We start from the raw sequence: 23,039 nt of genomic DNA on the forward strand, positions 1-23,039 counted from the left end.
TTCTACATAAGGCTGTTAACTGGGATCCAATTTTCCAATAAATTGCTTAAGAGAGCGATAATCACTTAAAACACACCTGTACAGCATATGGTCAGACAAGCAATTTCTCTGACTTACTGCATTATTTTAATTAGGCTTTCTTCCTACTTGATTATTAGTTGTAGTTGTAAGACAAGATTAATAAACCTGCTTCTGTCCTCCCATTCCCAGTATACTGGCACAGGTGCCAATTTAGAGGTTGGAGCCCTGGCCTCCGCTGCGCTGCCTGGTGTCCCTCCCGGTTACTATCCTGGGTCAAACTCCCTTCATTTGAACTGCTCTTGTAATCTAGCTATCTTTTTCTTTTGGCTCCTTGCTGCATTCCCATAGCTTCAGCCTGCACTTGAATATTCTTCCTCTAGTAGCTGCAGTAAAAATTATCACACGTTCAGACCTGAGAGAGACAGGCACGCATGCACTCTTTAGCCCCCTCCTGGTGCCTCATAACTGGCTGTGGGCTCATCAGGTTATTCACAGCCAATTCTGTGACCTCTTGGCTAGGAATTCATGCCAGTGAGATTTGTCTTTTGCAGAGAGGAAGGCTGGCAGCCAAGAGTCGAAGATGGATTTCATTCCAGACTTATAGTCAGAGGATTTTGGGGAGCCATGACTTAAAACCTCTTAATTAGAGAGCAATCAGAAAGGGCTTCAGATCTGACAATGGTTGTGAGTAAGCTAACAGGGAGGGTGCATGGTGGTAGAAACACAGAGAATAACTAGTGGATAACAGGTATCACATCCTGCTTTCCCACAGGAAGGAGCAGAAGAAGAAACCTGGTATCTGTCTCACTGTCAGGAGCCTCTGTCATGCCCTTATGTCAGGTACAACAGGCTGCCTCCGTGCCTATGTTTTCCTAAGCAGAAGGAGTACCAACCACACATTTAAATATCACACATTTAGCTAATGTGTGAAAAAAGTACATTGTCATTCTGATGCATCTGGGAAAAAGGAACAAGGAAAGGAACAAGGAAAAGGAACAAGCGAAGCAGTAATATTATAAGCTTTAAGCACCATTTAGCACTAAGGGAAAGCCTCTTTTACTCAGAAGGAAAGCTGCAGTGAATATTTGCCTACAAGACCCAGATACTTTGTTATTCCTCTTCAATCAATCAGATTCCTATGTCCCTTCTGACCTCATGGCAGGTAACACTGTGGCTCTAATAGCAAGAACTCCAGGCTGTCTTATTTGCCAGTGGCCAGTCATGTAATACACTGATCAAGAGAGATGAGAAACATGGAGATGGCCAAGCCAAACAGAAGATTATAGCCTGCCAAAAGGGTAGTAACTACGTCCTAGACCTCAACTGAAAACACACTGACTGAGGAGCTAGCTCTACTGCTACTACAGGGAGCTATAGTCTTCAAGTTTGGAGTCAAACTTGGGATCAAGACTAGTCTCAAAATACAATGTACAGACAACCTATCCACCGATGTGACCATTCTGGGCCCCGTTCAGGATAGCTATAACGTCAGTTTGCAATGGCTTCCCTTCAGAGTTAAAATGAGTGTCTGGGATAGCCAAGTTCTCTGAGATTACTAGGGAGACCTCACGGCAGCAGTGAGGCAGAATGAAGAGATTTGACCTCTCCAAGTTGCAGAGAGCCATCATACCGTTGTAAATATATGGCATCTCTAAATTTTGATTAGATAAGTTCATTACATTTTGGTATAACAGCTGAGAAACACATGGTATACCATAAGGCATAAGTAATTTCCCATTAATTTGCACAATTAAGACATTCTTTTCCTCTTAGCTCTCAAAATAATCAGCTACCAGAACAAAATGGAGACACGTATATTAATTCAATGACTTGTACTTACTGTTACTGCTAGTGTTGCTGCCAATGCTGTCATTCCTAAGGGAGCTGGCAGCAACAGGAGGAAACAAAAATGTTTTTGTGACAGCGACTCTGGAATCTAAATAGAAAATGAGTGTGTCAGCATTATGTAACTTAAAATACAGTTCCCTCTATATAAGATGCTGGGCTATAGGGCTATCCTGATCTGGCTGCAGGGCTGCTTTAAAAGAGGATTAAGCCAAATTGAAAAAAGGCAATCTGATTAATAGACAGATGTGTCACACACTGAGCTGCTACTGAATACCTACTCTGGAAGAGCAATTACTTTACACAAGTTCTTAGGCTATGGCATTGATCTGCTTCTAGTTATTACTGGTGTAACTGAAACTGAATACGTTGCCCTAATTAAAACAGCTAGTAGTTGTCCCTAGAGAGAGTAAAAGAAAGCACAAAACCTCCATTCACTAGAAGGATGAGAATGAACCACAGGAGCCTGACCTGAGCTTGTTAAATTTTTAAAATCAAGTAAACACTGTCCTTTTCAGGAGGAGTGGGACAAATGCAGAGGTGACTTGACGCTGCTGCAATTTACAACTTCTCCTAGTTCCGTACCCTTTAGGTAGTGCAATCTTAGGCTCCTTTACTGCCTTATAAAAATTAAATAAACCATCAACAGAAGATCGGATGAAGAACAAGCACAGTGTTAAAAGACAATCCAGGATATATTTGGGATGAAAAGAACCAGAGCAGAGTATTGTGAAGTTATTTTGGGTTATATTAAGGAATGATGTCACTAGGAATGATGGTACTAGTTTTACTGCCAGATAAAACTCTACTTAGAACAGAAATAAAAGTTTTGGTGTTGGTAGTCATTTTAACTGGCAATAAAAAGGAGATACAGCATTGGATTCTTAGTATCTCTGAAATCAAAGGAAAATCATCCATTTATATCTACTTAGTCTTTGTTCACAAAAACAAAAGCCATCTTACCATTCTCTGGTGTTTCTACTGTTGAAGGCAGAATGCAGTCATTCTGATCCAATGTGTCTGCAAATTCCTTATAGACCTCAATGGTACTATTAAAGTGACTAAAAAAATCCTCAGGAATGAAGCGACCTTCTTTATAAAGATGACCATTTTCTTTTATAAAATCCTAGGGTAAAATACAGAATTCAACTTGAAAGAAGGTCAAGAGAGGTGCTCATTTCAGCATATCAACAGATGATAAAAACATCCAAAGATGACATAAATAAGTTCAAATTTTTAACCTGCAGAAGACCAACTTTACTGTATGCTGTCTTAATAAAACACACAAACACTCTGAGCTGAGGATTTCAAAATAACTTTGCAAATAGAAATGAGTTATTAATCGATCATTGTAAAATTGCCACAGAAATACATAGCTAAGAAATGAAAAGTAGTGTCCCATCCTGTGCTCCCTAATTAAAAAAATTACCTTCATTTCATGCTATTTTGTAAGGTTATCCATGGTCCTTTTGATGTGAACACAGGAACACAACACAATCAGGGCGATTATCATAAGAGTACAGGGAAGAGAATACAATAGCTAGGATATAGTACTACAGAGAAGTGGGCTGAGATCCCTGATAATGTACCTAAAAATAACAGCAGGGCTATAAACAAGGAAGCCCAATCAATCACTGTGAGGTCTAATGGACAGTATGTTACGCCAAACTAAACAGAAAGATTGAGGTCCATGTTAAGATCATTGATGTTTTTTTTCTGTTTCCTTTTTACCTGACTGTGGCATTTCATAATTTCCTTTTTACCTGACTGTGGCTAATGTTTCTTATGCCAGATGTTCAGATTTGGTCCGGCATTACTTTTTACTCCCAGCAAGGAAGACATTGGTAAGCACATGGGTTAAAAGCGTACCAAGAAAACCTTCCTAGAGCTTGGTTCCAAAATTATTTTCTTTTTAATGTTGCAAGTAGTAGATCTAAGTTCATTCTTCTGTGAGGACAAACATAGATAGTTGTTTCTCTGAATTACAGGATATTTCCTTCTTTCTTCATTCTCTGTCTTAAAAATTAAATCTCTCTTTTGCAAAGACAACCCAGTTTAGTATCAGTGCCTTGACTCATCAGGACAAGAATAAAAAAAAGCATATAAACTGAAGATTGAACAGGATTAATTTGAAATGAAAAGCTAGGGAATACCTAATTACAGAATCATATCTCATGCTAATATATACCAAGGTTACTGCTTATGCTACACCAAATGACATTGGATCTTTCTGTGCATTTATTTCATTCTGCATGAAAAAGGGAACAGTTAAAACAGCTCTGTAAACAACCCACAACTGACTGAGCAAAAACAAATGCCTACGGAGGATGAAATCCCAGGTCTATAGAACATGGTGAATTTTCTTTTTTTTTTCAGTGGGACAAAATCTTCAGCTAAAGAACTCGTACTTAATTACTGAGAGATTGGTTATAGCTGGGTAAGGGATTAGAAAGTTAATTTTTTCCATCATATTGTCACACAAGAGAATCAGACATCTCTAGAGTGAGATTTCCGCAATCCTTCCAGCTGCTGCTGGCATTAGGAAACACAAGGAACTGGGGCGAACGACATCTTCTAGTCTATGCTGTGTCTTTGCATACAAAAGTCCATTAAACCATGGTGAAGTTTTCTGAGGCTCACACACAGTGATACATATTAGGGGTATATTAATAGCTTCAACCACATCATATTTAAATTTACATCAGGATCACTAGCAAGATTACTAACTTAAGCTGCATGCACAAGGAAGATTTCTGTTTGTTTGAAACAGGCCAGATTGAATGAATGATTAAGGATGACAGTTACATTTTTGACTACTGAAATAACTCTATACAGGTCATTGGATATACTGTAAATCCTTGTAAGATATTTTCCTTCAAAACAGGAGATACAGAGTAGCTAACATTATCACAGTGTATTCGTGCATCTCTAAACAAAGTAGGATTTCAAAAGCACGGAACAGAAATGGAAAACAGCTGTAATGAAGCCTTGGACGTTTTTAGATTAATACCAACCACTATGCTAGAGAAAGTTGAAAAACAAATATCCAGCTTAAAAGTAGAAACTCTGTATTAGGAGATTACCTTATTTTTATCAAAAGCTAGACATGCCATAAGATCATTAATTATCCTTGTGAGATTATTGATGATTGAATAGTTGCTTAAAACATCAGACATATCTGAAATATCTGAAAATTTCTGGAGAAGATTATGTAGACTCCTTGAAAATTCAGGCACCATCAAATGCAACCAACAGTGATTAGGCTGTCAGGGGATAAAAATAACAGAAAGGTAGATTAAATATCACACTTATGCAAAAACTGGTTAAGCAACTCAATATGCAAAAGTAGATTAGACTGTTCTTTCCAATTTGGATTATCTTGAGTTTGTCTAAATTAAAATTCATCTTCTCCAGTGTGGCCAACTTTCTCTTCAGTCCTTTTGGTATAATCTCTGTTCACTCTGATACTGACATATTTATGTTTGTCTGTTAAACACCATCCCTTCACTAAATTGTTAATGAATGTTAAGCATCAGTCTGTCGAGCACTTGAACCTTGGGATATACTACTATAAACCCTCTTCCACGCTTTCATTAACTCTGTTGGTTTGTTTCTTTTTAAATAATTAGTACTTTAACAATTGTTCTCTAGACTTGCTTTAAACCACTCTCAATTTTCATTTTATTATTACCTTATATAACTCAATTAACCCACAAGATCCTTGATTTAAATCTGTTCTGAAAAATGATTCTGTAAATGTATTGCTGTAGAAATCCACGTGTGCTTTTATCCATCTCTGAGCAAATTAGCTCAGTTAACTGTTTCTCTCCAGTATTTTCACCAAATGCCATTTCTGAACATAGTCTCTACGTCTAAAAGTTCTTCTTTTCATGATTTTTCCCTGATAAAAGGATTCTACACACCATGTCAAGATATCCGCCACATCTGTGCTATTGGAATAGTGTTCAAACCCTTTCATTGACACCTGTACAACTATATTGCAGTTAAAGTTTGTACAGCTGTTCATGGGACTGAAACCTGGTCATTCATTTGCTGCCTTAAGTCATTAACTTACTTTACTTAGATTTACGTAACAGTAGTCAAGTAAATAAAAAGGCCACCAAACCCCACTCTCCCCAGAAAAACTTAACTTATTATGGTAAGCACTACAGGTCGTGTGCTATGCATTTTTTATATACCATTCTAACATGCACACAGAAATCCCTTCCCAATAAATATTGCATTTTTAACAGTAAATGTTACGGGAAAAATGAAGGAGCAAGGAAGATCAGCATTGTAATAGTACATTAAGTGAAACATTAGAATTTATTCCAAATATGAAGCCACTTTTTCAACTGTTTTCAACCGTCTTTGGGATCACTAAAACCTCACATCTTTCAAGATCTTGGCTCAGCAACCCCTGAGGAAGATGCATCCTCAGTGCTTCATAGCATTGAGAATTACAGCATCCATGGAATCCATCAACTTCATATTCCACAGAACACTGGAAATATTTGGAGTTGTATCTGCTTATTGACTTAATCTCATTTTACTCAGTTTATGCAATAAATTCTTTATTCAAAAAAGTTATTCTCTACTATCTATATCATCACCTGGGGATGAATTAGTTTCTCAGTGACACGGCTGCTGTTCTGCCCTGATGTGTAAACCTCTTCGATGAAGAAGAAACATTCACACTTCACAAGACTTTTTGGCTTCCAGGATTAGAGAACTTAATGTAAATACATTGTTTAGCTCCACTTTAACTTTTACTTTTGTGTATAACCCTCTCACACACCCACTAACAAATGGAAATTTAGTATCATCTCCTTTGTTAACTATTTCAATAATAACTTAAAAAAGAATACAACTAAATGTGAAATGGATGACATTTGGCTTGCTTCTCTGCTCCCCTTTTTTTCCTGAAACACAACAACAGGAGGGGACAGGCAGAAGAAAATATATCAGGGAAAGCTTACTGAAATGCACTCCATTCTAGCAACAAATGCTGTACCATGTCACATTGCTCTGATGACAGACAATGAATCTTCTGCTTTGCTGCAGGGACACCAACACAGAGCCTCAGCACTTCTCTGAATTGCAAACCTGGAAACCCTTTTTCTCCAAGGTTTTGAAGGTATGCATTCTACTATGGCGCAGATTAGCAAAAGCTTGCTGTTTCTAGCGTGCAAGAGGAGCATTTGGTGATTCCAGCAGGGATTCTATTTTGCTGCTCCTGCGATTTAGCACGTGTGGGAGTCTCCTCTGACTGAACTGTTCTGACCTACAAAGCTGATCATATTAGCTTTAAGTTTCCTTTTCAGCAAAGTCAAGCTGTGAGCTTTCTTGCTTTCTCAATACCTACCAAACATAGGGATGAAACTGTGTTAAAACTGGCAAATGTGATATTGTTTGCCAAGGAGAAATGAAAGTTTATCTCTGCTCTGTGCACATTTTGGGGAAGTTTTGACTGAGATTTACATCCTCAGGTGCTTACAAACCTGACTTCTCTGTCTTCCCAGGTAATCCTCACCTAACCTTTTCTTTCCATGTCTATCTAAAAGTTTACAGTTTATTTCCCCATTAGAGCGCAGCCTGTGCTGCTGTCATCTTTGCCTTTTAACCTCCAGGTTAACCTACACAGTTCACTCTGAATCTACTTTTAAAGCCACTCAGATGCCTCAAGCTAGTGCATAATGCAACAACCCTTCTGTTTAATGGATTGAATCCGTCTGTTCCTGTTACATATACTACACTGGCTTTCCATCTGCTTGGGATTCACTCTGCCTTCCTACCTTTAGTCACCTTGCCACCTTGGGTACATTTCCCACTTTATGCACACCCTGAAGATTGAAGTCCCTTGAAAAAATCTGCAGAGTACTGTTTTGATCCTTTTAGAACTGAACAAAGGGCATTCGCCTTATGCAAAGCCATAGGTTTCTTAGCTTGCAGGGATTTTTTAGAACCAAGAGCAAAACCTATTTATTCAGCCAGCCTTTGCTGTGATATACATAACACAACCTGAAATCCACAGAGAGGAATTTAGCAAAGTGGGATATGGATACTGCTGGAATACTTCCTCTTGTGAAGGCATGTGGCCAAGAGCTGCACCTTCCATCACCACTACTGAATGTAGTGTACAAGCAAAGCAAATTTGGAAATCCCTGCTCTCAGCTTCTCTTCTTCCTATTTAATTCTTGGCTGCCCATTGTAAATGTAAACTGAATCAAAATTTCTGGATAAGATGCAGCAAGATGGCATGGCATTTAAACTATAGAAAAAGAAACTATACTGGAAGCCAAAACTGAACCGTGGAGCAAGGTAAGAGTTAAGTAGTGGGAACTATCTTGAGTACATTGCTCAGGCAGGCTCCCTGGCCTTCTTTATTTGAAGTGTAAACATTCCCCAAGAGAGCAGCAGAGACATCGGTCCTGACAAAGTCCTACCCTCCCCTGCCAGTGTGCCTCACTGATCGGGAAGGCCGAGGGAGCACGATTCAGGCAACAGCTGTACTCCATGGATGTGATTATCCTTGAGAGAGAAATCACATATGGATTCAAAATCACTGAATTTCAAAAAGCATTGCAGACAGAAGGCAAAGGCAGCCTGTTTTAATTTCTTTTTTGGGGATAATGGCTATTTTTAGAGATTTAAAATTTTCATTAGTTTTATTTATGTTTAGTACAGACTAGAGCACAGATCTAATACAGACTTCCACAGCATTGGTTCTGAGCTTTGCTGCCTAAGGAATCAAGTTTAAACTGGATTCTCTAACTTCCACTAAGTTTTAGTAAAAGCTTCTACCTTCCAAAAAAACTCATAAGAACACAATTAGATTTACTGCAATACTTCGAAACCTCATATTTCAGTACCATTCACTAGCCCACAACTTCCTTTTCCTCCAGCAATCTTCTTACTTCGTGTTCATTCAGGACTGATAGAATGTTGCTTCTGGCATGATTCTCCAATATCAAGAGGGAATATTGCTAGAATTGCTAGAATGTTGTAGGACAGGATGTATTTTTATATGTATACTAACGTAATTTTGATTTTCATAATGACAACTTTATACAGATATAAACATAACTTTTTACATCTACTGGATGATTTCTAACTATTGACATATGTGTACAACGATTCAGTTTATATTCTTAAGCCAGGCACACCACCATTCACTTGTATTGATAAGCCAGTACTTTTTCTTTCCTTAGATCAATGCCAGTATAGTATTCAGCATAATTTCTACTTTCACCTTTTTTCTTCTCTTCTCTTTTTGTTGCAGCATATACAATAACCAAGAAAGCATTTGCAACACATCAGTCTTAAAAACATTTTAAAAAAATTAAAGACAATTTCAAATATACTTAGCAGACTAAGCAATAAGATAATATGAAGAAGTTTTTAATACAAAATGTTAGAAAATTTTAAAGAAAACACAGGGCTTATTTAAAAGCATGACTATGAATGAACTGTGGGATTACACAGAAAAAATAATACAGAGCTTGTTTGAATGAAATAAAACCATATCCCAACTTTCTACCAGTTTGATTAGTTACCGATACTATCGGTTGCTGAACTTGGGTTTCCCTTCATTGGCTTCTGCACATACATTGTCACTTAAAGTCATTTCCACAAGCTTTAACTACAAAGACATTCTACAGTATATCTAAAGTACAATTAGAAAGAAACTACTTGTTCAAGTAAGCAACAATTTTCAGCTGTCGTGATGAAACAATACCATAGTTTGACTTTTTCCAGAGAAAATGATAAAAAATATGAAGAAACTTTTTTCCAAGAATCCTATAAATAACAAGATTTTAAGTGACTGCAGGAATCTCTATATATTTCCATCTTTTAAATTAATTCTTGGAATGCCTATTTCATATAATCATACAAATAATAATCGTAAGAATAAAATAATTATTCTTTAACTGTAAGTTCATAAGCCATAGAACAAGGTACAAAATATTATGACCGCCACTGGCTCCAGTGGGCTGTTTTATCGGAATTAATTTAAAGCGGTTGTACATACCAGGCTATCCATCTTCGGGACATATTTAAGGGTTATCATATAATCATTTGGGAGATTTCCAACCTACAATAAATATATAATAAAAATGGTGTTACTGACTACTCAAATTAAGACTTAATTTCCATCACTGTATTCAACATATAATCTATCAAATATTCAACACAGATTTTAGGTAATCTATCGGTTGCAAAAGCTTATATACTCAATTTCATGTGGAAGTTATAGTGCATCTTATTTGCTCAAAAGTTAAGCATCTTGCTATATCCACTAACATTCCCAGAACCAAGCTGATGTTATTCAAAGCCACCATCTCTCACCAGAACTAAAGTCACTAGAGTGGTGAAAGGGAAGTGATGCTCTGAGGTTATTTATTACTGCAGAATTGTCACTGCATTTCCATCTCTTAATGGAATGTCTTGAAGTGTTTGGAACATTTACATAACAATTTTTATATCACCTGTACCTCTCCAAACAGGCCTACCTCACTAAACATTTTTCCTTCAAATAACTTTTTTAGGTAAGCATTTGAACCTAAATAAATACTTACCTGCCCAGTGCTCACTAATGTACCAGGTCAGAAAAACACTTAAGCACAACTTTAACTTTGAAGCTGTGCTTCAGACTAATGATGAGCAACGTAATTATCTCACAGCCCGAGGCAAAGGAGAGCTACCAAACATGTAAGCTCAGTGTGGCTCTACAGATGTGGGTGAGTATGGGATGAGCTGAAATGAGGACGAGGAGTGGAGGAAGAGGCCTTGCTGAATTATACAATGCAGTCTCCTACAGATGGGATCCAACACTCCAGTGAGATGTGACTGATCACTGGGCAATGTGATGCAAGGGCAGATGAGGACAAGCAGAGAGACCACTACCAAGATCCACAATCTCTTGAAGTACTTTTTTTGAAAGTTTGACTACTACTATGATGCTTCGTGATATAGCAAATCTTTTTTGTGTATCTGTGAACGGAAAGATTCAATTGATATTTCTCATCCTTTTTTGAAACCCATTTTGTTGAAAGATGATAAGAACATACTGTCATGGCCTCGAATCTATACTTTGTTCAACAAAGCATTTCTACTTATTTGGGTTAAGGATCATTTTGTTGTGGGTGCTTTTGATTCTGTTGCTATAGCAACCAGCACAGTGGGGTTTTTTTCTGTGCAGTTTTTAGGTAGTATTTTGTTTGACACAACAGAATGTTTTACTTGTTAATTAAAATTCAGTTTCAATTAAAAATTAAAACAGCAGTTTCAAAATGTTAAGGTTCTAGAACTGTTCAAAGACAATACTTATGCACAATAAGTCACTAGTGAATTCCGAACATTTTTGTATTTACGATGTAGGCTGAGCCATGATCTTTCAGTTCAACAACCTCCAGCTTTCTCCTTACAGCATTAAACAGCAAGTTTTATGTAAGTGATCCTGACAAATCCTGTTCTATAGATCATGTAATTTTCTTTTTTACTTTTGTACCTATACATACCCCAGGCAGAGGTTGCAAAAGTGCCACTAAATCCTCTGTATCAATTTCTATTTGCCTGCACCTGCTTTTGGGGGTTCTGATTCAAGATATTATAAATACTGAAAATTATTGCAATACATTTGTTCTTTCTTTTGAGCATCCTGAAGTTGACTTTTATTTCCTTTTGAAGCTGGCTGATTTATTCTGAACTCCTATATACAGTTTTTCATAAATTTTTCCTTTTTCAAAAAACACCCTGTCATCACAGCACATTAATAGGTAATCCAGTTTCTTTTCCAGCTTCCTTTGCGTGCCTAGCGAGGTAAGATTAGCAGCACTTCAAGTCGCAAAGATAGATAGTGAAGGTGTTACTGCAGGTGCAAAGTTTCCCATACTTACTCTAGAGGGATTCAGTACTTAGCAATGTCAGCAAAAGCACATTTCTTTAAGAAAGGTCACTGGAAGATTAAATTTGTTCCAAATCAATGAACGCTACAAGAATTGAGATGCATTATGTATACAATCTACTTTACTGGCATCAGTGCCTGTCAAGCACTTTTCATGCACAGTTAAAAAAATATAAGTGCCTAAGAGCTCTTACAGCTCTCAAACAAAGCTGGAGATTACAGCTCAGTCTCAGATATTTTTCTCCTTGATAGCCTGCGACTCAGAAAAGATATTATTGAATTTACTATTAAAAATGAAGATCACTGAGGTGGTCAAACCCAAAGTATATGTGCTGCCTCATGAAGAAACAACTTGTTAAAGTTTTATTGATTAAACTCCACATGACAGATGTTCCACTGATGGTAAATGATGCAGCTCAGTCCAAATGATGAAGCTGTACTTGTGTCGCAGCTGGACTTACCAATTCACTGATAGAAAATAGGGTTGAGTCACAGAATCACAAAATTATAAAAAGGCTGAGGTTGGAATGGGCCTCTGAAGATCATCTAGTCCAACCCCCCCGCTCAAGCAGCATCACCTACAGCACGTTGCCCAGGATTGTTTCCAGATGGCTTTTGACTATCTCCAAGGATGGAGATTCCACACCCTCTCTGGATGCTGTCACCTTCACAGTAAAGAAGCTTTTCCTCATATTCAGGTGGAAATTCTTGTGTTTCACTTTGTGCCCATTGCCCCTTGTCTTCTCACTAGGTGCCACTGAAAAGAGCCTACACTCTCCCTTCAGATACTTGTACACATTGGTAAGATTCCCCCCTCAGTCTTCTCCTCTCCAGGCTGAACAGTTGCAGCTTTCTCAGCCTTTCCTCATATGACAGATACTCCCATAATCCCACAATCATCTTAGTAGCCTTTTGCTGGACTTGCTTCAGTAGCTCCATGTCTCTCTTGTATTGAGAAGCCCAGAACTGGACACAGTACTCCAGATGTGGCCTCACCAGGGCTGAGTGGAGGGGGAGGATTACCTACCTCCCTTGACCTGCTAGCAATATTCTTCCTAACTCAGCTCAGGATACCATTGGCCTGCTTTGCCACAAGGGCACATTGCTGACTCATGGTCACCTTGTTGTCCACCAGGACTCTCAGGTCCTTCTCCGCAGAGCTGCTTTCCAGCAGGTCAGCTCCCAGCCTGTACTGGTGCATGGGGTTATTCCTCCCTGGGTGCAGGACTCTGCACTTGCCTTTATTGAACTTCATGAGGTTCCCCTCTGCCCATCTCTTCAGCCTGTCGAGGTCTCTGAGGTACCAGTGAGAAATGTGTTTGTATTAAATCTGTACATTTTGTCTTGCTTGCCCTGGAATGAATCTTGAAATTTTGCTGAAGGTTAACCACCAAGACTACAATCTAAAACTAATCACTTCCTTTTTAATGCTGAATTATCCTCATGGAGTAATGTTAGTGGGGCCAAAAAGAGGGACAAGCATGGCTGTGTTGATTTTTCCAGTTGAGCACAAAGGCAAAGACAGATTCTGTATTAACGGCTTTGTGTGAGGTGGCTGATGACTGCAACTCAAAAAGGAGCTGCAAGAGGCAGAGGACAAGAAAGCTCTGACCTGCCTGAGCAATGGTGGCTTAAAAGTGAACTTTCCTTGAAGACAAGAGTATTCCTCGAGTACAGGAAGGGCTCTTTGATTCTTGTACTCAACTTCATAAGCACAGTGACAAATTTTGGGGCAACAAAACCCCTGGCTGCATGACCTTCCTTACAGAGACCATCAGCTGATGATCTTGGAAAGCAATTTATAGAATGAACCACGCATTGCAATTAAAATGCCATAAAAAGTTATCTGATTTAGTGCATGTGTGTAGTTGTAGAAATCCTAACAGGCTCTGAGAATATCTTATTCTTTCAAGAGGTGAAGAACATGGAATCTAGACTTACGCCTTTAAACTCTTATAAAACCAACATTAATGGCTATATTCCCCATCGTAACGAAATCTAAGACTGTGGAATGCAAGATTCCTTTTGACATAAAGAAGCCTGAATATTTAATATAGTTCTGCTAACATTGCATAACCCAAATATACTTTTTAAAATATGCTCATGATCACATAGATGGGGAGACGAAAAAGGGATGAATTCCCACAGAAACAGTTGTAAGTGATGTAGATTCTACAAACTACCCTTTCATCACAATAGCAGAACAGAACAGACACAACCTATCTCTGCAGTCAAGTGCTTTGATATGAGGGGCTACTCATCTTGGAAATTCTCTTTATTGTGAACTGTTTTACTTTTCTGAAAATTTTAAGGATACAGACATAGATATCAACATTTTTTATACTCGGATCAAAGATAAAGTAAGTCTTTAAAGTAAAAATTAACCGTTTACCATTGTCAGTGATTTCTTTTTTATTCTGAGTTGTATGATGGGAAAAATGTACTTTCCTTTTGGCTACCATTTCTACCTCCTGTTTCTTTCTTCCTCACTCTCTTTTCCTACTCTCGAATGCTTCTACAGCTCCCCTCTTTGCATCTTTGGCTTTTCTGTTCCTGCAGGAAAAGTCCATCATCTCTGCAATCTACTCTATCTCATCTGCTAATGAAGCAGTTAATAAAACCTGCATCATTTGGCTGAAGACAACATGCTAACGAGTTCCGTTCACACTTCTCACAGCCATAGTGGCAGCTTATTCACAGGATAACAACACTGGATCATTTTTTATAACCTCTTCACACATTAGAATTAGACCCATTTAAAAATAAATATCAAAAGTTGTGGAGAGTGTAAAGTACACATTTACAGAAAAGATGCAATGTGAAGGTAAGGCATTTGAAATATGTTCAAATGATTGGCCTAGCTGGTAAATGCTGACTATTGCTTGGACTTCCAATAATCAAAAGAAACATTGTTTTAAAGAAGTAGATCACAGAAGACAGAAGTAAGTACCTTAAATTTTGTTAACAGAATAAACTGAAATATGCAGGTACATTCCATATGTGCTGCATAGCTCAGTGACAATTCTACTTGCTTTCAGGTTTGATACTGATATTTAACAAACATATATACTGTACACTCAAAAAATCTTAATTGTTATGCTAAATTGGAGTCACAATTGTAGCAACGCAGTGCCATAGCCTTCTGTTGACTTACTATGCTGAAAAGAACAATGGGCACAGGCTTTATTGACAGGTGCTGCAATTACAGTTTCATAATATGGAACATTTGTTCATCAAGCAGCATGTTTCCCTCCAGACATCTTCATTAAAAAAAAGAAGCAGGAGTGCAAGTGATTAGCAATGCAGAATGAATACTCTCTAAACACTTTTAAAGTGCTCTTTTAAAGTTCTCCCTATTAAAAGAAAACTGTTTGCTGAATTGTTCTTCTCTTCTTAAAAGCATTTTATATAGGATGCTTTCTTCATGTTGCAAAATTAGATTATAAAGACTTCAAATAAATTTAATCTTAAGGAAAACACTACCAGTCATTTTTGTGTGAACAGATATCAGTCTGTTCTGGTCTTAAGTTGATTAGGGCTCAGTAATCTCACTTTTATTGAATCTGCTCTTTCTGACTCTAGTTTCTGGTAAGAGTCTCTAGACACTAGTGACATTAGTGAAAATCCATATTAACACCACCAAAAACAAGTTACAACATACATCTGTCCTCAGTTTATTACTCAAAGTAACACTGATTAAGCAAATGATCCACATCTTTTGGCATTGCACAGAGTGTCTTATTTATTCTGCACTAGCACAGGCTTAGTAGATATGCCTGGTTTATGTTCACAGAAAACATTGGTTGCAGCATGTCCATCTCAAATTCCTAGAATACGACATAGTTTAACAGCAGCAGCCATGTTCAAGGCATTTTCTATCTGTGAACTATGTGTCTATTTTTTGCAGAACCAACTCTTTTGTTAACTAAATCACTATTATTACTCCTAAATATTTACATTATGTTAGTATTTCTTCAGGACTAGGTCACCTTGTGTTGGGCTCTACACAATCATTAATGGAGTCAATCCTAGCCCTACAAAGCTTACAATAATTAAAATAAAACCCCAGAAACACATAAATGAAGAGTAAGTTGAATCAAGTTACAAACAAAAGAGTTTCGCAGGGAACTGTGGCGCTGTTTTCTCAGCTGTATGTGAAAGGCAGTAGAGGTAGAGAAGAGCAGAGTAAGAAAAGAAAAAAGAGGGACATGAATTTATGCTGTAAAAATCTTAGCATGAGATATAAAGAGGATGAGAATCTGTCTGGAGTTTATCAGGGAGTATCTCTCCTGTAGCACAGGAACAGCATAACAGAAACCAAGGAAATATTTAGGAGAAACTAGGACAAGAAGGCAATGTCAGAATGTCTTAAGACAGTTCAGAGGCAGTGTTATTACAGACTTCGAAGACAAAACCAAGAAGCCTGTCATTGATAAATAGGCAAAGGAGGAGCAGCTTGAAGGAAGTAGGTGGAAGTTCATAGGGTCAGAGCAGTAAAATGAATAAACAGAAGAACAGAATTACAGAAATTGAGGCCAGAAAAACGCATGTCAGTGGACTGGATTTAAACCCACAATGGATTTGGAAGAAAGCTGAATTTGCATGGACAGATAGCTTAAAAAAAAATCCATTTTTCCTGTTACGATAGGAAAAACAAATGGCAAGCTTTTAGAAATGGACCTAATGAGGGTCTGTGAAGTGGCAAGAGCCAAAATGGACACTTTTATTACAGACCTGAATGACTGGGGAGACATGGTGATATTTCTTTACAGTGAGGGCCAGAGAAGAGTAACATTCTGGGCAGAGAAAGATGAAGAGCTCATAATTCTCCTTAGCTGAGGATTCGGGCCATACTGAATCTAATCTGATGTCTGAGCATTTGTGATGAGATATGAGGAAGAGAGGCCAAGATCCCAAACTAAATGATGGAACTCGTGTATTTACTGCTGAACTGGTAAGTTTATCACATTCAGATCCTGAATTATACTGATGGCTGTGTATAAAGTATCTAAAGAACATGCCACTGTGGCCAAGAATAAAGTCTTTAAGACAACTGTCACACAACTCTCAGCAAGTGTGATAAAAGTCTAAAGAAAGCTTTCGTATAACAACATCACAATAACTATGGGCAAGAATATAGCATTAGTGTCTGTGAAAATCTCAGGACTACAATTTATTCTCAATGTGAGAAGGGAGAAGATTTATTAAAGACATTGTGTCCCACTGGCACAAGCTCTTTGGATTGGTGGAGAAATAAGACCTATAAATACCAATAAGACCAATAAGGAAACCAGCTATCTATGGGCTGCAATGACTAATTCTGAAGATTCAAATCTTCAGAATATCATTCCTTATTTCAGTATAATTTGTTTCAAAAAGCAGAAGTGGTATACAAATATTTATAGCAATTTATGAGAGTTTTAGGCTTTGTCTGACCAAAATTTTTAATCAACGTCATGTCAGTCTATATTGTATAACCTTAGGATATACCCTATATATCATGACAAATTATAAATGTAAAACCACTAAAAGTTAAAAGTCTGTTTGCAAATATATTGCTATCTCTCCATTTTGAAAACAATGTTTCCTTTTAATTAATCCAGATATACTGATATGGTAAAATACAATGCTATGAAGAAATTAGATGTTATCTTTGAATGGTATGGTGCAGGTATTAGAAGAAGTACAGACACTTAACTATACCAAAACTAAACAGCTCTGCTGATAATGTCCAGGCAGTACCTGAGCAAGGTCTTTTTTAAGTAGTTCAGGAACCTCTACACCATACTGCATTGGTTTATGCAGGTATTTCCTAAAGACTTATGTGGGCAAGGGGGAAGAAAACTATCACTTATAAATATAGGTAGAAATAGTGACCTATTGCTTTCAGTGGCAAAACTTTCATAATGCACCCATGATCTTACATCAGGAATTTGAAAGCAAATTCCTACTGAATCAATACAGTTTTCACAGCATTGTAAAAAAAACTGTACTTTTTAGTGAAGTAATGTGAACAGTCAGTACTCACAGTGAACTTCTCCCTACTTTTAGGCAAACTGTCACTTAACGATAGTTTGTCTTAAAATTATAGTACTTTAAACTTTACTATCTATAGCTTTTTCATTCTCGGTGTCAAGTTGTCATGGTGTAGCATTTTCAAAAGGGAACGATCAACTTGTAATTCAGTCAGTTTAATTAAAAACAAGAGTTCTTGTACTTTAAGATACTACACTTATTTCCATGTTATCCTTTCTGTTCTCAGGTGAATGAAAAATCTATGCAAATATTAACACACATATACAAAACAGGGAAACAGACTTTCTGCAAAACACTCTCAAATGCACAATCCAAAACAAAGAATCCAAGCGTCTGGTTTTCAGTCTTTGTATTCTGTGCATCTGTGTCACTTCTCTAAATCAAAATATCTTCAAACCTGTTAGCTAATTTCACTCAAATTTTGCATTGGGTGGAGAGATCTGTAAGGTATACTTGTTCCTGTAAGTTTTGCAGCAATTTCCTTCAGGAGAAAGATCACAATAGCATCCTCACTGAAGCAATGACAGGATGAGCTCAGCCCTACCCTGTTCTGCTCAATCTTGGCAGCAGCAGCAGTGCAATGCAAGCTTGCCAGTCAGCAAAGTTTTTCTTTCAGGCTAAGCAGCACACACACCAAACCAGTCACCAAACTCCTTCCTGCCCAGCCAGCAGGCAAGACAAAATGGGATATGAGTCTGGAAGGAAATGAAAACATTGTTCAGGTACGCATCATGCCTAGGGACCATATAAGAGAGCTAGCGATGCTGTACGTGGAACAAGAACCGGGCATGTGGAAGAGGGTAGGGATATGGAGACAGAGGGCTGCAGGTGTATGCACAAGAACTGCAGTTACTGGACCAGACTGGAGGAAGATGTAGGAATGTAGGAACACTACACGGAAATTCATAATCAAATGAAAGACCAATCTGATTTTGTTAATGTTAAGTTTCTTTCATAATTTACCTCAAAAGGAAAGGGTGATTGTTCAAGCTGCATGCAAATTTTTGTCACCAGTATTTATACATTCTTAAGGTTTCAACTGTGTTAAAGAGAAAATTAAAACATTTGTTCTGAGAATACATAATTGATAAAAAGTTAGTGCTGACCTTGTCCCAAATAATCTCACAAACCCTCACAGGAGTTCTGTTATTTTAAAGTCATGCTTTCAACAGTTTTAAATCAAAGCTTAATACTCTTTTAAGAGATGGATGTAATATTATCTTGAATAAACATATCAGTATTTCAGAATTATGCCTAAAGGAACTTATGTGAAGCACTAAGCATTTCAGAAGGACTATAGGAACACCCCTCCCTTTCCAGAGAAATACACTGTGTTCCAATGCATATAAGAATACCCAAAGAAAACAAGTTAAGAACATCTTAAGATGCACTGCCATCAAATGCAACTGACTCCAAATTAAGTGACTGGTAATATTAATTCTGGTCTTGCAACTGTTTCTCCATAACAAAGCCATAATTTTCAGCTGAAGAGAATATGGAGGTATGTTTAAGTGTTCAGTATTTATTATTTGTTAAAACCTTTGGTGTTAGATCCTGCACTACTGAGAGTAAGAATAACCAGACAGTTCAGTGGAGTTAAACACCAAGTGACTTCAAACAATGAGATACAGTTGTTCAAAGGAATGCAATGTTCAGCTCAGTAACACTCAAAATGTACTTGCATTAATTTAGTTCTTATAAAAAGCTGCCAGTCCTTCAGACTAAACTTCTAGGTACAACAAAACAAGTAGAGAGAGAAACACAGAATATTCTATGTAACCCACTCACATCTAAAGACTGTAAGAGCTGTTCAATCATTATAGCCATGATTGCCAACAAACATACCTAATATTAAATTATTTTTATATATGGCATGAATTTCCTGTAAACCCTGGGTAAAGACTTATTGTTCTTTTTAGTTGTGTTTGCCACCGGTCTGCTCCACACACACCAATAACACAAAAATAGTAATTTGTCATCTGGATGGGAAACAGTATTCTGTTCCCAGAGAATGTTTGAGGAAATCAAGACTTTTGACAATTTTCAGGGAAGTCTGGAGGGAGGGAACCACACAACTCCACACACACCACCGTGGTCAAGAAAGTCATCTCTTCCAAGAACTCTCAAAGTTATTCTCCAGTCTCTGCAATAAGGGTTTGATTTTGACATATTTTGATTTTTTTAATATTCTCTTGGTTTTAACATATATTTGCTTACTTTCCTTAAAAATATAAGTGCCATTAACCGCTGATCATTGTTCAGCATAAAAAATATAAGTAAATTTAAAGCTACTTACCAATTTTGCAATGTCATTCACATCATCTGTCACCGGATTCCCGCAGGAACTCTGGGCTTTGACAAGAGGATTAAGTAGGAGTAGTTGAAGACAAAAGCAAGTGATAATCCAAGTCTGTGTTTATAAAAAACAAACAAACAAACAAAAACTAGTAAGCAATCACCCCAAAAGAAGTACAAGAGACTGTAGTAATGTTTTTCATACGTGAAGTCTAGATGTAACAATACTCTTTCATCAGCACGCTTTTACTGCCATAGTATAATCTTCACATCAGGCATCCACGGAAATGCACTCTCTCTGGAAGAAAGCACCTTTAGAGTAATAATGAAGAACCTGGTATTGAGTCATCAGATCATTTGTGCAGAATCTTGCTGCACTTAATTGTCTAAGTACATTTCTTCCAAGTTTAGAGGCACCAAGCAAGAGAAAGAATCAAACTTCACAATATTGTTCATTATCACCACACAGCTAACTAAACACTCACCACTCATCTGGTAAGGTAGCCGATAAATCTCTGTTTCTGATGTTATAATGGATGATAAGGAACAGAGTGATACCAGACCACAGCAAGAGAAAAAGGAGAAAGTTCATAATCACAGCCATTACAGTTGGGTACTTCAACTGTAAGCAGAACCACAACTTTGCCAAAACACTGAGATCTCAAGCATTGATACAGTACATTTTCTCTAAGTGACATGCCTTGGCCTATCAGAAGCAGTAGCTTGGCTTTCACACTTCATTCCCTTCCCAAGTTCAATTATGAACAGCGATGCAACGTACTGACATAGGCTTCTGAGATTCAGCAGAAAAAATGCCAGATAACTCGTTCAGATGCACTTAGGCATCTCCTCCGCTATGCTGCCTGAACTCCCTTGCTCTCTGTCCCCTGAGCCCTGCTACTTTTCCACAGAGCCATGGGCCAAGTTTAAGCTGATATCTTTACTTCCAGAATGCTAAAACATTGAAGCTATGGATAATCAAGAGCTGCATCGGATTCTGAAGCTCCTTGTGCCAGCTGAATGAAGTTATCAGCAAGAGACGATGATGGCGTACATTTACTGCAAGAATGGAATTTGCCTGTGCAGGCTCCTGAGTCTTTGTGAGGGCAGGCCTAGGATTAGGACTTGCTTTTGCAGGAACTAAGATGCATCCCAAGCCTTTCTGTTCTCTGAGGCAAGGAGACAGCTCACTTCTTGGCTTCAAATGGTAAATAGCCCTTCAATTTAAAATCAAACCAAATCAAACAACATACATGAAGCTCTCTAGGAAAGTGGAGGAAGAAAATCACAGATTCAAAAGAAGACCTGTTTATTTATCTAGAGGTGCTAAGAAAGCATGATAATAAAGATCATTTGGGAACTATCTAAACATGACAGAACAGTGACAGGCATTTTTACCTGCTAAAAGATGCCTGAATCTCCTTTTTATATCTTGCATCTCTTGTATTTTATATATATTTTATATTTCAAGCAAAACTAGCCATTTGCTTTTTTTTAGAATATGGCTTCCTGACTGATTTAGGCCAAACTTCAGTGTGGGCTGCTGCTGGAAAAGACCATCTACCCTCTTGCCCCTCACCTCTCTTGCACTGACCTTGGTGAGATGGTTTAGCTAGCTGTAACAGGCAGTCAGTCAATCTACTTTTATTTTTGTTTTTCTGTGCTATTTTTCAAGCAGATGTGCTCTCTGAATTACAAAAACGAAGAAGCACCCATACAGGGAGAGAGGAGAAATAGCCAGTTAAGGATGGCAACAGCCCCTTTTAGTGGAGCTGGCACTTATCTCGGCCTAAACCGTTTACGAAACCACACTTTCAGACCCAAAAGAATCATGACGGTGGACAGACTTATGTGCAAATATGTTGAAAATATTCTAAGCAAAAAAAACATTCAGTATGCAGCATGTCTTTTGAGAATGCCTCTTGCTTCATAACTAGCATCTAGAAATACTTTTAATCTAATGTCTATACAAATAATTCTTGACAAAATATACTTGAAGTAGTGTGAAGTACCTAATGATGAAAACAAACCGTATCTTATGCCATACAAGGTTTTGCAGTTACACATATATAAACATTGCAAGTTCTCAGGAGACGCAATGAGGCCATCAGCCTCAGAGTCACACTGCAGAAAAGAGAGGCAACGGCCCATGGTCTGTTCCCTGCTTTCTTATAGAGATGTTAGTAGGGAGAACAAGAATGTGGGGACCTGAGATCTCTTAATGTATCTCCTGTTGGACAATTTGGCCAACCTCTGTCTGTTTGTACTTTCGCTTCCATGTTTTGTATATAGCAGGGATTGCTGGTCTTCTCTGAAAAGACCCTTGAGAGCTCCTGGTAAAATTAGTGTATGAAAGCTCAAAGCTGGTGTTAAAACTAGCTCTAACTTTTCAGAAAAAAAATCTCCCTCTCTTCACACAAACTGCAGAGTCAAAGAAGAAGCTGAAGGAGACCTCAGTTAAGAAATGGTATTGCCCCACTGGGATGTTTGGAGAGTAGGATTTGGAACAAAATTATTATAAAAAAGGCAGGAAATTCATGACATCCAGCTTAAAAATTGACTAACTATATTGCTTCCCAGTAAAAAAAGATTACAATTTTGCTTTCAGAGTTAAACAACACACTAACCATTACACTTGCTAAGGTTCAGGGCTGTTTCTCCTATGTGTTATTTGGAGAAAGAGGATTTAATTACTGATTTCTTTATTCAACTGCCCAACATCCTGTAACATACAAAGGAAGATGGGGTTTGTTCAGTAACTCGTGTCAGTGTCATAGGACAAAATTTGACCTAAAACATGTCTAATAGTCAAGAAAGTAACAGAACACTTTCACTGGAAAGACTTTCTGCCACATCAATTGAGTAATATCAATAAAAGCAGCAGCATATACTAGATAAAATGAGAATTTTGATGCATCTTGTTCATGCTTCTCAA

The 23,039-nt window shown here is 37.7% G+C and overlaps 1 protein-coding gene across 3 annotated transcripts in view; it reads right to left on the reverse strand.

Moving 5' to 3' along the window:
- The window catches only part of KITLG (KIT ligand), a 58,185-nt gene that overhangs the window by 12,368 nt on the left and 22,778 nt on the right, over nt 1-23,039 (reverse strand). For 2 of the 3 annotated variants that reach the window (XM_026109546.2, XM_026109544.2), the window contains exons 2-6: nt 20,106-20,219; nt 9,899-9,961; nt 4,950-5,129; nt 2,830-2,992; nt 1,862-1,957 (exon numbers count right to left, since the gene is read on the reverse strand). In XM_026109546.2, the coding sequence (XP_025965331.1) occupies nt 1,862-1,957; nt 2,830-2,992; nt 4,950-5,129; nt 9,899-9,961; nt 20,106-20,219 (616 nt within the window). The remainder of the gene's footprint in view (nt 1-1,861; nt 1,958-2,829; nt 2,993-4,949; nt 5,130-9,898; nt 9,962-20,105; nt 20,220-23,039) is intronic. The other variant, XM_026109547.2, reaches the window with a different exon arrangement.

The sequence above is a fragment of the Dromaius novaehollandiae genome, chromosome 1 (assembly GCF_036370855.1).
Source record: "Dromaius novaehollandiae isolate bDroNov1 chromosome 1, bDroNov1.hap1, whole genome shotgun sequence".
NCBI lineage: Eukaryota > Metazoa > Chordata > Aves > Casuariiformes > Dromaiidae > Dromaius > Dromaius novaehollandiae.